This window comes from Mercenaria mercenaria, chromosome 5, assembly GCF_021730395.1.
Source record: "Mercenaria mercenaria strain notata chromosome 5, MADL_Memer_1, whole genome shotgun sequence".
In the NCBI taxonomy this organism is placed as follows: domain Eukaryota; kingdom Metazoa; phylum Mollusca; class Bivalvia; order Venerida; family Veneridae; genus Mercenaria; species Mercenaria mercenaria.
Window position 1 is genome coordinate 49,437,855 of NC_069365.1, and position 13,093 is coordinate 49,450,947.

The 13,093-nt window shown below is 34.5% G+C and overlaps 1 protein-coding gene and 1 long non-coding RNA gene across 3 annotated transcripts in view; both read left to right on the forward strand.

The window, feature by feature from the left end:
* Positions 1–6,267, forward strand: part of LOC123557097 (FRAS1-related extracellular matrix protein 2-like) — a 109,993-nt gene extending 103,726 nt beyond the window's left edge. For both annotated transcript variants that reach the window (XM_053543473.1, XM_053543474.1), the window contains 7 exons: positions 337–532; positions 996–1,100; positions 1,486–1,613; positions 2,424–2,688; positions 3,435–3,622; positions 3,991–4,137; positions 5,075–6,267. In XM_053543473.1, the coding sequence (XP_053399448.1) occupies positions 337–532; positions 996–1,100; positions 1,486–1,613; positions 2,424–2,688; positions 3,435–3,622; positions 3,991–4,137; positions 5,075–5,536 (1,491 nt within the window). In that variant the 3' untranslated portion in view covers positions 5,537–6,267. The remainder of the gene's footprint in view (positions 1–336; positions 533–995; positions 1,101–1,485; positions 1,614–2,423; positions 2,689–3,434; positions 3,623–3,990; positions 4,138–5,074) is intronic.
* Positions 6,268–6,310: 43 nt separating this feature from the next.
* LOC123557098 (uncharacterized) lies at positions 6,311–12,623 on the forward strand. Its single transcript, XR_008370992.1, has 2 exons — positions 6,311–9,992; positions 10,203–12,623. It is a non-coding gene; the product is annotated as an uncharacterized LOC123557098 (long non-coding RNA).
* Positions 12,624–13,093: the final 470 nt, after the last annotated feature.

A 13,093-nucleotide genomic window follows, 5' to 3' on the forward strand; every position in this document is an offset into this window, starting at 1 on the left:
TTATTACATATATGAGCCGTGCCATGAGAAAACCAACATAGTGGGTGTGCGACCAGCATGGATCCAGACCAGCCTGCACATCTGCCTAATGCAATTAGAGAAACCATTAGCGAACAGCATAGATCCTGACAAGACTGCGCAGATGCGCAGGCTGGTCTGGATCCATGCTGGTTGCAAACCCACTATGTTGATTTTCTCATGGCACGGCTCATATTTGAAATCATGACTTACTGTAACAGAAAGTAGCTTTAGCAACGTTCATTGTAGATATTTTACAGTTTATCAACTTTATTGAAATGGTAACACTAATAAAACAGAGCACTATTCCATTTTCAGGTGCAGGATATCAAACAGTCGTATGTTTCACTGAAGGTTCCACTTTTTGTGTCATACGTTTACTTCTCTCCACAACTGTCATATAGATGGCGCCACTTCGACCTAAGTACTGAGCTGAAATTGAAATTTGTTTATAACACTGCTATATTGTGGCAAGAAGGGATCAGCACTCTACAGGAAGATACTGATATTCAAGGTTAGTATTATGTTATACAGTCAAACTTAATTCGCTCGAAATTGACGGACTGGCAAAATTTGTATCGAGTTACAGTGGTTTGAGTCATTGAACAATTTACATTATACAGGGATTTTTCTGGGACCTGACGATGAATGAGAGCAAAAGACGGTGTTCGAATTATCCAAGTTCAAGCAAAGGAAGTTTGACTGTCTATTACTTTGTCCCTTAACTTGTCTTCAGGGGGCGCCACTTTGGTAGAAGAATTATCTTAATTCTATTTACTTTTCAACTATGGTTTAAGCAGTATGAGCACTCAAGATGATGAGACACTGGTTGTTAGTTTTAGGACTGTTGGTAACTTTTAATTCTGTTACTCTTTCAAATCGCCTTTACCCAAGCCATGTGTGGATAATACATTATGATATGAAATTGGTTGTTGGCTTCAGGACTGTGGCTATATTTATTTCTGTTTAATTTTCAGCTCATCTATACCCTACCAGTATGAGGATACAGGATGATGGGAAATTGGTTGTTGGCTTCAGAACTGTCGCTAACTTTAGGGGACAATTTATCTTGCATAAAACAGGTAAAAGATCTAGAATGGTATTTATGAAATTTGAAAAAAAAAAAAAAAAAAAAATCTTTGCAAACAGAAGTATTTAATGTGACATTTATAATAGAAACTGTATTTACCTGAAATACCTGCCCAGTTGTCCTCCAGTGGGTTTTTAGGGAGATAGTGGACACTCCTTAGAACAGAAAAGATAATGTTTCTAGGAGGACTAAGTTAATACATCATATTAAGGACTATAAAAGGGAAAGTTATTTTAGAATTGAGGTACAAAACCACACTACACTTGCCTAGGGGAACCTTGTTTTGTGGTAATCCTTTTTCTGCTTATTTAGACAATTACCTTAAACCTTACATGTACCTTTTAATGACAAAAGTGTTTGTCTTGCTACTTTTGTAGGTACAAACACATACTCCTCTGTAGAGTTACCACGACAACCAGATCTTGGACTAACCTTGAACTTGATACATAGTGTATCAACTTATGACCAACCGGAACAGTTATGGGAATTTGTTTCAAATAAAGCTGTAAGTTTCATAATCTATTCCAGTTTTCGAAGACTTATAATCACCACAATATTAGTTCCTGTTCAAAGCAGAAATGTATCACTGATGTTTTTGGTTTCATAGATATAAGTGTGAAAAGAAGTAGCTTCAATAGTAACTTGAAATACTGTAGGTAGGGAAATTTTCGTATAGACTTCATTTGCAATTTCTTGGTTAGCAGTCTTATTCATGGTGTAGTACATTGGATTTCATATATTTGAATAACCTATTTGTCAAGACAAATATGCAAATAACAGGAGTATTCAAATAAGTGGAACTGACTGTATTTGTGAAACATGTTTGCGTTTTAGGACATGATCCAGATTGATATTCATTAATGTTTTGAATTCAAGAATGGTATTATTTGCAGATATTTTGGAAGATGTAACTAGCCTAAATATTACCGTAGTATTGACTTGAAAGAAACACACACACACACACACACAAAAAGAAGAAAAAAAGCAATTTGAATCACTTGCCCCTTATCATTGTGGGTTTGAGTTTCACTTGTAGCATTGAATTGTTCATGTGAGGAAGCCATCCAGCTGGCTGATTGAATGTTGGTTGGTCTACCCAGATGCCCACCTGTGATGAAATAATGCATGGAGGGGCACATGGGGTTTTCAAAGCTTCAAGGTTGCCATATGACCTGTAATTTTGTAGGTGTGACATTAAACAAAAGAAAACAAAAAAAAAAGAAAGAAAGAACACAAATGTAGTTATTGGATGTGTTTATGAGACCCTATATGAATATAGAAATGATTTTTATTGTAATTTCTTTTATTGTTACAGCTACAAGATTTCTCAGGAGATTACCAGGTTCACCTCATACCTTGTTTTGCAACCTTTACCCAGAAATACTCTCTACCAATGCAGTGCACTCCTGGTGACCTTATGACCTTTGACCTTCCAATCAGATTTCAGCAAGTTAGTGACCCTGTGGCAACTAAGTTCAGTCTGAACACAGAGTTTTATCTGGTACGTAAGAAAGATCTGTGGTTGTCGGACAGTCTGCAGGGCCTGGCTCTAAGGGAGGAGGATACAGCATTTGCTCCAGGTAAGCCAGAAATAAAGGGACAAAGGTTTATACTTACTGTTTTTATCCATATGATGTAGTACAGTACCTTGAATTAGGCCTGAAGATTTTGAAAAAGAGTGGGCAGATCATTTGGTTTCCTAAAAGTGCATGCAAAATTACATACCTATTTGCTTAAGATAGGCCATCTTCGGGGCATATGTATTTTACAAACAGCTGTTGTTAATTACCTGTCCAAAAGATTGATTTTGGTTCTGATTTAAACTTCAGTCAAAGCATTTAGAATGTGTTAACATTGTCAGATGACTTCATAGATAAAGCACTGCATTGTTATAAGAAATATTCTTAACCTTTACCATGCTAAATTTCAAAATTGGACTGGTCCATCATTTGATTTGGTCAGTACCACTTATTATTCAAGCCTCATTTGAGGCGTAGAATTCTTCACGTGAGGAAGCCATCCAGCTGGCTTACGGAAGGTCGGTGGTTCTACCCAGGTGCCCGCTTGTGATGAAATTATGTACGGAGCGGCACCTGGGGTCTTCCTCCACCATTAAAGCTGGAAAGTCGCCATATGACCTAAAATTGTGTCGGTGCGACGTTAAACCCAACAAAATAAATAAATAAATAAATAAATATTATTCAAGGGATGTTCACAGAAACTTTACTGACTGTAAAGCTGATGTACTGTAAAAGTTAAAAATCACTTAGTATGCTACAGTATTGTTAATTGCTTTTAATCTGGTATTTTGTACTTTATTTTACAGGGGATACTATTTATGGTAGAGTAAATGTTAATCCAGTGCAGTCGCTAGGCAGCCAGTTTGTTCTCAATATAGAGAAAGTGTTTCTATGTTCTGGCAAAGATGGTTACATTCCAAGATACGATCCTGACAATGGGGAATACGGTTGTGTCGGAGAGTCGGAAAATCTGGATACTGTATTCAGAATTGTGGTATGTGATTCACACGTATTTTACTATAACTTATAATATGTAAATCTACTTTCCTATGAGAGAAGAGATTTTTAAGTTAATTACCAAGAAAAGTGAGTGTGTAAGATGGACATTAACTGTTAATGTTAAACAAAAATTAAAAACTTGAATTTACGGTCCCGGACAATTGCAGGATTGTACAGTTTAAAGAAAAATAGGAGTATTTACTTCAGTATATATAAAATTTCATAATATAGAAAACAAATCCGATTACAAAATGTGTTAGTTTTGAAATAGAAAAATAGTTGTTGTTCTGGTAATGGTCACAATAACTTAACAAGGCAAATAATTTCCTAGAAGTACAATTTTCAGGCCATGTTTATTTACAGGATGCTGAAGCACCATTCACTGTGGACACAAATTTCAAAGGTGTTCCATTGAATGCAATGATGGCCAGTGAAGACAATAGGGCTATTGATCTTGTATCACAACCTGGGGCTGATGGATTCTCTTTTGATTCTAAACCATTGTTTCAGGTATGTCAGTAACTTTTATATATCTTAGCAACCTTTTTTATGTCCTAGCAACAATATATGTATCTTCTAGTAACTGTATGCATGTCTATATCTTTTTCTTCTCTTGTAAATATTCTTTAGTCTTGGGGGTTTGACCAGTAAGTCAAAAGCCAAAGTCAGACATTTTGAGACTGAAAACAATTTTCTGTCATTAACTGGAGAATACTAGGGCCTAAAGTGATCAAACTTCATTGGATTTACAAGAAGACCTCTAACAGTTTTGGGTCACAGTGAGATTTTCCAATCAGTAACTGTGTGCTTCACAGGTTAGGGCTTTGCAAGTGATGAAATTGATAAATGAACAGTATGGATGTGGAGATGAACAAACAGTATAGATGTGCACTGATCAGGATCATTACTAGTGGTGAAGTCCAAAATTTAATGTTGGTTTTCCCACAGCTACACTCCTGGAGAATAGCTACACTCCTGGAGAATTTTGATTCCATACCTCATGTTTTTATTTCGATGTAGATGAGATGTGGAACCAAAATTTGTAGTCCTGTTTGGTGACATATAACCTATACTGTGTTGGTGCGCCGTAAAACCCAAATAAATAAACTCCTGGAGAAAGCTTTGGACAAGGATCATCACTCTTCAAAATATTATTTTCTATAGTTAGTAGATGACCCTTCCGCATTTTGAATCAGGAGGACAAAGGTCAAGGTCACAGCATACTTGAGATTTGCAATTACCATTGACAGGCCATCATAAGGAATACCTCTTTTGCAAATGGCTCTTATTATATTTTGAGTCTCTGCATTAAATTGTTATCTGAAAGTTTGAAACAGGTTGATTGTCCTGTGGTAAGACACTAGACAATGAAGCTAGTGTTAGCAAGTGAAAGAGCCCTTGCTCCAGCAACTATAATTTCTCTTAATTATGATTTTTCTATCTTCAGGTTGCTGTTGGAAAACAGTGGTTCTTACATACTATCTATTCAATACGATCTCGACGAAGTAGCAAAGGAAGGCGAGATATTCATGAAGTAATAGCGCACACTGTGTTAAAAAGATCTCTGTCTGATGTATCAGACATCGGCAATGGTGAAAAAGGGACAAACATGGCACCATTGATTCTCAACTTTAACGGGAAATCCATTTCTGATGAAACGCACCAGTCAGATAAAATACAGGAAAGTAATGAAGGGCAAACACCACTGCTTGCTGTGTTAATTGGTGTTGGAATTTTACTGCTGATTGGTTTATTCATTCTTGTGATATTTATACGTCATCGGCGAAAAAGGACGTCGCCGCCACCAACACCATCAGGAACAATAACTGTGATGTCAACTTCACCAGGTCATACACGTGTCATATCAAATGCTCATATATTTAAGAAAAATGATCTTTCAGAAGTGTAAAATATGCAGATTTATGCAAAATAGATGAGGTCTAATTATAGACTGATGAATAATTGTGATAAACTTTTGATGTTTATTCTAATTGAAGAATCTGTTAGACTACATGTTATAGAATCTCCACATTTTTAAGAATGAAATATAGTTTTTCTTAAGTTTTCCGTCACAAAATAATTTTTACGTTTGTGGTGCTCTGTGCTTCCAAGAAATCACCCCTACCTATTATCTTTTATAAAGCAGTTTTAGCCATAAATTTGCAAATGGTGTTTTGGTAACAAGGGAGGTAACACATCACTTTTATTACTGTGTTGGGTATAACATTTTTTGATAAGAAAGATTTTTGAAAAGTATTCCTGTTGTGAAGAAAAATCTTGCCAAAAGAAACTTGAAGGTTGTTAAAATTACTACATATTTTCTGTCCATGCTTTTTAAAAAAAGATCTTAAATTAAAATTGGTGTATACAATTGATTCTTTAATTAGAGTATAAACAGGGAACTTGTTATTTGGTGCAAAATACTCATCATTCTTCATTTCTCATATATTTCATACATATAATTTATCATAATTTATGTGTCATAATTACATTTCATACCAGTTGTTCATGATGTCCATATTATATGTTGTTTGTAGATGGTAAACCTGCAGTCTGAGAATTATCCATATAAAATGTTCATCACGTCATGAGAAAACCAACATAGTGGCTTTGCGACCAGCATGGATCAAGACCAGCCTGTGCATCCATGCAGTCTGGTCAGGATCCATGCTGTCCGCTTTCAAATCCTATTGTAGTTAGAGAAACAGCGAACAGCATGGATCCTGACCAGACTGCGCGGATGCACAGGCTGGTCTGGATCCATGCTGGTCGCAAAGCCACTATGTTGGTTTTCTCATGCCGTGGCTCATATAAAATGTTCATCACGTCAGTGTCTTCTTTAACATATAACCATGCATTTGTTAACACTTATGTAAAATTTATCATTTGCTTTAGCTTTTTCCATATTGGTTAATATATAGTTGAATCTGCTTTAATGGCCATTTGTATTAGTTAACTTTATAAAATCAACATTTTGTTCTAATTTCAACTTGTCTTAAGCAGCCATTTGCCTTAACCTTTAGCCTGCTGGCAGCAAGTGATTTTGCCTTTGCAACCAGTGCAGACCCAAGATCAGTCTGCTATTCAGTCAGTGAGTTTTCAGTGAACAACAACTTTGAATAACAAGTGGTACTGCCAAAATTGAATGATAGACCAGTCCATTTTAGAAATAAAGGTTAAGCAGCAAGTTACACCCTTGGCTGGCTGCTTAATAGAGGTGTTACTGTATTTGTATTATTAGATTATGTTTTTAGTAAAATAAGACATAGACCATGTGAGATTATTTATTACATATACACGTTACCATAAATCATGAGCAGTTCAGAAAATCATTGAAATCAAATATATGATAAGAGTCATAGATATACTACGTGTCATCTTTAGACGTAATATAATATATATATAATAGCCAGTGTAAGTGCAATATCTATTGTTTTAGTTATATTTTTTTTATATAACACTTTTGTAAGTTTTTAGCTTAGAACTTCCATTTATAGTTTTAGAATATACTCCGTGTCCTTGTAAGAAAGAATCACGAACTTGTAATCATGTTTAGAGAACAGACGAGCTGCATCAGGGTAAAATGTACTTTTGTTTTATGGGTTTCTTTTTGATTTCCAAGAATTTAAGTTCTTCATGTCATATTTCAAAGAACAGTTATCAAAGAACAGTTATCATAATTTGAGCCGCGCCATGAGAAAACCAACATAGTGCGTTTGCGACCAGCATGGATCCAGACTAGCCTGCGCATCCGCGTCTGGTCAGGATCCATGCTGTTCGCTAATGGTTTCTCTAATTCCAATAGGCTTTGAAAGTGAACAGCATGGATCTTGACCAGACTGCGCGGATGCGCAGGCTGGTCTGGATCCATGCTGGTCGCAAACGCACTATGTTGGTTTTCCCATGGCGTGGCTCATTTATATTTGTTGGGGATTAACTTGTGGATCTCATGGATGCATCCATTCATAGAATATTAAGTCCCAGAGAACAATTAAAATACTGTTAGTTTTATCTCTGAAAGTATGAAATCTACAAATTCAACCCCAGTGAAATCACAGTTTAAGACCAAACCACAAAATTTCACTACAGCATAATTAATTGATTTCACAGTAAAAGGAAAGATAAAACTGAATTGTATGCTGAAATTGAAAGGTATTTGATGTTTACAACAGAACAATAACTTTACATCAATAATTTCCGGTACCTTTTGCCACAACTATGTTTAATCACATAGAATTGTATAGACTTGAGAATATATTGCTAGTCAAAACAGTTACATGAGCCGTGCCATGAGAAAACCAACATAGTGGCTTTGCGACCAGCATGGATCCAGACCAGCCTGCACATCTGCGCAGTCTGGTCAGGATCGGTGCTGTTCGCTTTCAAAGCCTAATGGAATTAGTGAAACTAATAGCGAACAGCATGGATCCAGACCAGACTGCACATTTGCGCAGGCTGGTCTGGATTCATGCTGGTTCCAAACCCACTATGTTGGTTTTCTCATGACACGGCTCATATCAATGATTGCTCACTTTGAATTTGCCAGTTTTGTTTTATATGCTGATTTAAGATAAAGTTTATCACATTTTTAGCACGACTTTACAAAATATATAGAGAACTATCCTACTTGCACCGGCATTGACTTGACATTCATATCCACACATCTTGGTTAAAATTTTGATGCAGTCTCTTTGTGACTATGTGCTTCAAACTTAAAATAGTTGTTCCTTATCATCATCCACATCATATTGGCATAAGGGTTATCACTCTGGCACTAGTATTTCATGAATTAATTCTTTTTTTACAAAAAAATTCTGGATCAGGTTTTGATGCACTTTTACTCTATCTCTGTTATTTGACTCAAACTTGAACGGTTATTCAACATCATCATCCACATTTAGGGGTATTTATAACTCCAGTGATTGCTCTAATTTCCTCAGATATACCCAATATCACTACCAAGCATTGAAATAGTCGAGTGCGCTGTCTCCTCAGTCAACTCTTGTTAGTTTGACTAAATACTTCGGGAATAAAAAAGTTTGGGAATATTTTTTTCATTGTTTTTGATGCTATATTTGCTAGACTCACCACATAGAGACTCTATTAGAAACTGTTGGTGATCTTTCATTATGTATCATAATGTGTTAGGACTGTAAATTTTACTGTTTACTGAGAATTGCATACAGCTATTTAAAATGGGGAGTAATTTTTTTTAATCCATTTTTTTTTGCTTTGATTCAAGCATGAAACATACTTTTGTAAACATTATCATGTTACTGAATTTTGACTGAATTGCCAAAGTTCTAGGTATGCTTTTGTATTATGCATAATATAACCTTTTATTAAAATGCTTTTGTTTTAAAACAAACCTTCATTGTAAATAGTGCTTTTTGATATGTAGCAGGGATTTTGAGATTATATTGTTACTTGTTATTATTTGAATAATGCATAGAAGAATGTTACTATGTAGATGTTTGGCTTATACAGTTTTAATAAATTGGTATTTTAGTAAAAAAAAATGTAAGAAGGAAATCCTTAGATTAGGAATTGGTGTAAGCAGTGCAATGTTTATAGAATACGAACATGTACATGTAAGAAGGGAATTCATAGATATGGCGTGTAAGAAGTACAATGTATGTAGAATGTGAATATATACACATAAGAAGGGAATCCCTAGTTGTGGCATTGGTGTAAGCAGATAGATGAATGTTGAATGTTAAAAAGAAAATTCTTAAATCAGGTATTAGTGTAAGCAGTACAATTTACGTAGAATGTGAACATTTACATGCAAGAAGGGAATCCTTGGATCAGGGTTGGTGTAAGCAGTATAATGTATGTTCCTATATGTGAAAGTAAGGATCCTCAGATAGGGAAATGTTGTAGCAGTACTGTGTATGTAGAATATAAATATACATGGAAGAAGGGGATCTCTAGACCAAGGATTGGTGAAAGCAGTGGAGTGTATGTTGAAACTTCTTTCCTCAAATTTCAAGGAAACAGGCATTGTATTTTGAGATAACTTCTATTCAGATTTAAAATTATATTTGCTGATGGTGTTTCTCACTACAAATGTTGTGGTAATCTCCTATATATGTACATGTTAACATTACACATACATTTTTATATACATTTAGAGTACATAGCAATTTGAAATGCTTTTTGTTCCTTGTTTTTGTTTATTTCATATTTGCAATGCAAAATCTTGCTACTTGGATTCATCAAGTCACAAGTATGTAAGAATCTGGCTAACAGGGCCTCAGAAATACTTTGACATAAAATAAGTTGCATTTTGTCAAATTTGACTTTAGCGGAGTGAAAACAGAAACATTAAGAAGGAACTATAACAGAATTTGGAGGAAAAAAATGTTTAACCTTTAGCATGCTAGATAAATTGTCGTCTGCTGGAAATGTCGTCTGCTAAAATTGTAAAGTTCATTCAGTTTGCTCCAAAATTGGAAGAAATATTGTCAGAGTAGCAAACAGCTTGGAACCTGATCAGACGCCGATTTAATCGGCGTCTGATCTGGTTCCAAGCTGTTTGCAAAGGCTGTTAAATTCGCCTGCAGCAGGCTAAGGGTTAAGATACCGGTAGTCGAAATTTCAAGACAGTAAAGTTTCAACTGTACATTTATTAGCATTTGAGTTATCAAAACACAGAATGATGTTAATATCAACAGACCTTCATTTACAGTTTGAGAGAGTTCAAGCAAAAGCTTATTATACAATGGCAGTGTAAGTACTGTTTTCACCAACCGAAATCTTTACTTTCTCAATGTTGCCATGTAGATAGTTTGTTACGAGTGCTGGTTTTTAATCATTTAGTTTTGCTTAGCGCAACTTTTTGGGGCTAATTTTTTATCTGCTACATAAACATTATTTATTTTGTTTTGAATTGTGTAAAAAATACAATATTTTACATTCATGATATTAAGTTGAAGTAAATCTTCTGTTATTTTGCCAGGAAGCGAACTTGCCAGTAAATGTGTGTGTGTATGCTTGCATAATCCAGTTGTTTCATTATTTTGTTTGCATTTATAAAAAATAATAAACCATTTAAAAATAGCATGGAAATATTTTCCGTATTTCGTCAGAATGGAAATATTTTCCATATTTCGTCAGAAATATTTTCTGTATTTCGTCAGAATGGAAATATTTTCCATATTTCGTTAGAAATGTGCACGAGTACAAATTTTCCTAGGTATTTTAGTTGTGTTAGGGTAATGCCTTGAGATTAGGATAAAAACTTCAATCATTAAAAAAACAAAAAGTAAGGTATTTTAACTCTTAAAAATTTCTAATTGGTATTATTTTATTTAAATTGTGACAATGTTGTTTTCTCAGCGGATTGTTTACAGATCATCAAAATTGCTGGAGTAAGATGATACTCGGCATGCTTGATATTTAGTGTAAAATGATGACTAAAATCACAATTTTATGTTTTGTATTTTTGACAATCTTACATCTGTGTTCATTTTTCATGTGTAACATTGATATAATTTTTCAGGTTGTTTTTAAATCCATATAACACAAAGGGGTTATTTATTTCACATTCAAGAACAGTGTCCTAAATGTCTGAAGAAATCTTTCGACATTGTTGTCAGTGGAACAAAATAGAAAACTGGTCAGTCTGAACATGTTGTTCCCAACATTCCAGAACACTGTTCTACTTGACCGGTATTTATTTGAATAGGAACATGTTCAGAAAACTTCGAATTCTGTTAGTAAAGGGGAATTTTAAGTGGTAAGCTGTTGAATTTTGGGTCGAGTATTTCAAAAAGAAGGTATTTTAAAAAAAGGTATTTTTAAAGAAAAATAGTTTGACATTTTATATGTCTTACCCAATTACATTATTGTTACTGTAGTTTTTTAACAGCTATCTGTCATGTATCTGGTGTAAAAATTGAGTTGAATATTCAAGCTGGATAATAAAACTGATATTTGATGAAGTTAGTTATATATGCTAGCATTTTTCCATGAAGTGAGGTATGGTGTATTTAAGACAATTCTTATTTTTTTTTTGTTTGTATTTGTTTTGTAGCTATATAACAGACAGTTTTAAATTGAAACTCAGTATGATTTTGCCAGTAAATTTTGTTTCTTATATGATTATTTTATGTTACTACACCTGCTTTCTGGGTGTGCAATGTTATATAAAATACAATCATTTTTTAGCCGATTATGCTCCATGTTGTACATGTATGTTTAAGATTAAATTGGTCATACGTAGTGTTAAGTTTAAGTGTACTTGTGATGGTTTCATTTAAAATCATTTAGCATACCAGTTCATTTTTGTTCAGTTTAGAGGAAGCTCTGCTGTTTGACGCACATTGAAATGTTTAATTTGCATTTCATCGACTATAAAATGTTTAATGGGCAGTAAAATCCCAGGAAGTCTTCCTGTTATTGTCTGGCTTCATTTCCTTGGCTTACTGCGAAAAAGATTCAGAATATAAAGAAAGATACTGAATTTAGTACCAAATTACAGTACTTAAGCATGGCTCTGTATGACCTAGAAAAAATGTACTGATGGTAGAAACATATTGTAGTACCAGGTTTCCGTAACTTAAGGGACATGATTATTGTGTATAAATGTGTTATGTTAGTTGAAGATTGTTTGTGGCTGGAACATATTGTTTCGCATATAGTTGTGTATGTTAGTTGGTTTGTGGCTGGAACATAATGTTTTGCATATAACTGTGTATGTTGGTTTCTGGCTGGAACATGATTGTTTTGCATATATTGTATACATTTTATGAAAATGGTTTGTGGCTAGAACATATTGTTTTGCAAATAAACTGTGTATGTAAGTTGAAGACTGTTTTTAGCCGAAATATATTGTTTTGCATAAAATTTGTGTACGAGAAGTTGCTGTTAGATATGTTATGTTTTTCAGTATTTGATACAATGCTTTTTGATACTCTGATGCCATTTAAATAAGGATCTGTATTACATTGCTTGCATTCCAAAGAGGTCATAATAAAACTATGAAAACTAAACTGCTTTTTTCTTTCTTATTATAGTTAGTTAATTGAGGCTAAATGCTTAACGTCTCCGAACTCAAAACCTGTTTGGTTTTATCCAAATTCTTTCATGTGTAAAGCTAAACAAGGCTGATGGTTCTGCCAAAATGTTCACTGGACTTCTATTATTAAAACTGCAGACAAATTATTTCTATTTAAAGGCCTGATCACTACCTTGATTTCTGGCAGTGTATGTTTGTGATCAGATTTAGCATCTTTCAATAATTTTTCACTTGTTGCAGTGAGCATTATGCTCAACTCTACAGTGCTACCACACTAGAATATCACACAATAGATACCACACCCAGTCACTTCTGAATGGGCTAACCAGTCCTAGAACTATCCTCAATTCTGAGTGCCAAGCAAGGAAGCTACTAGTACCCACAACTATTGCACTCGAAGTGGGTGCTCTACCACTAGGCTATCGAGGCACTAGGCTATCGAGG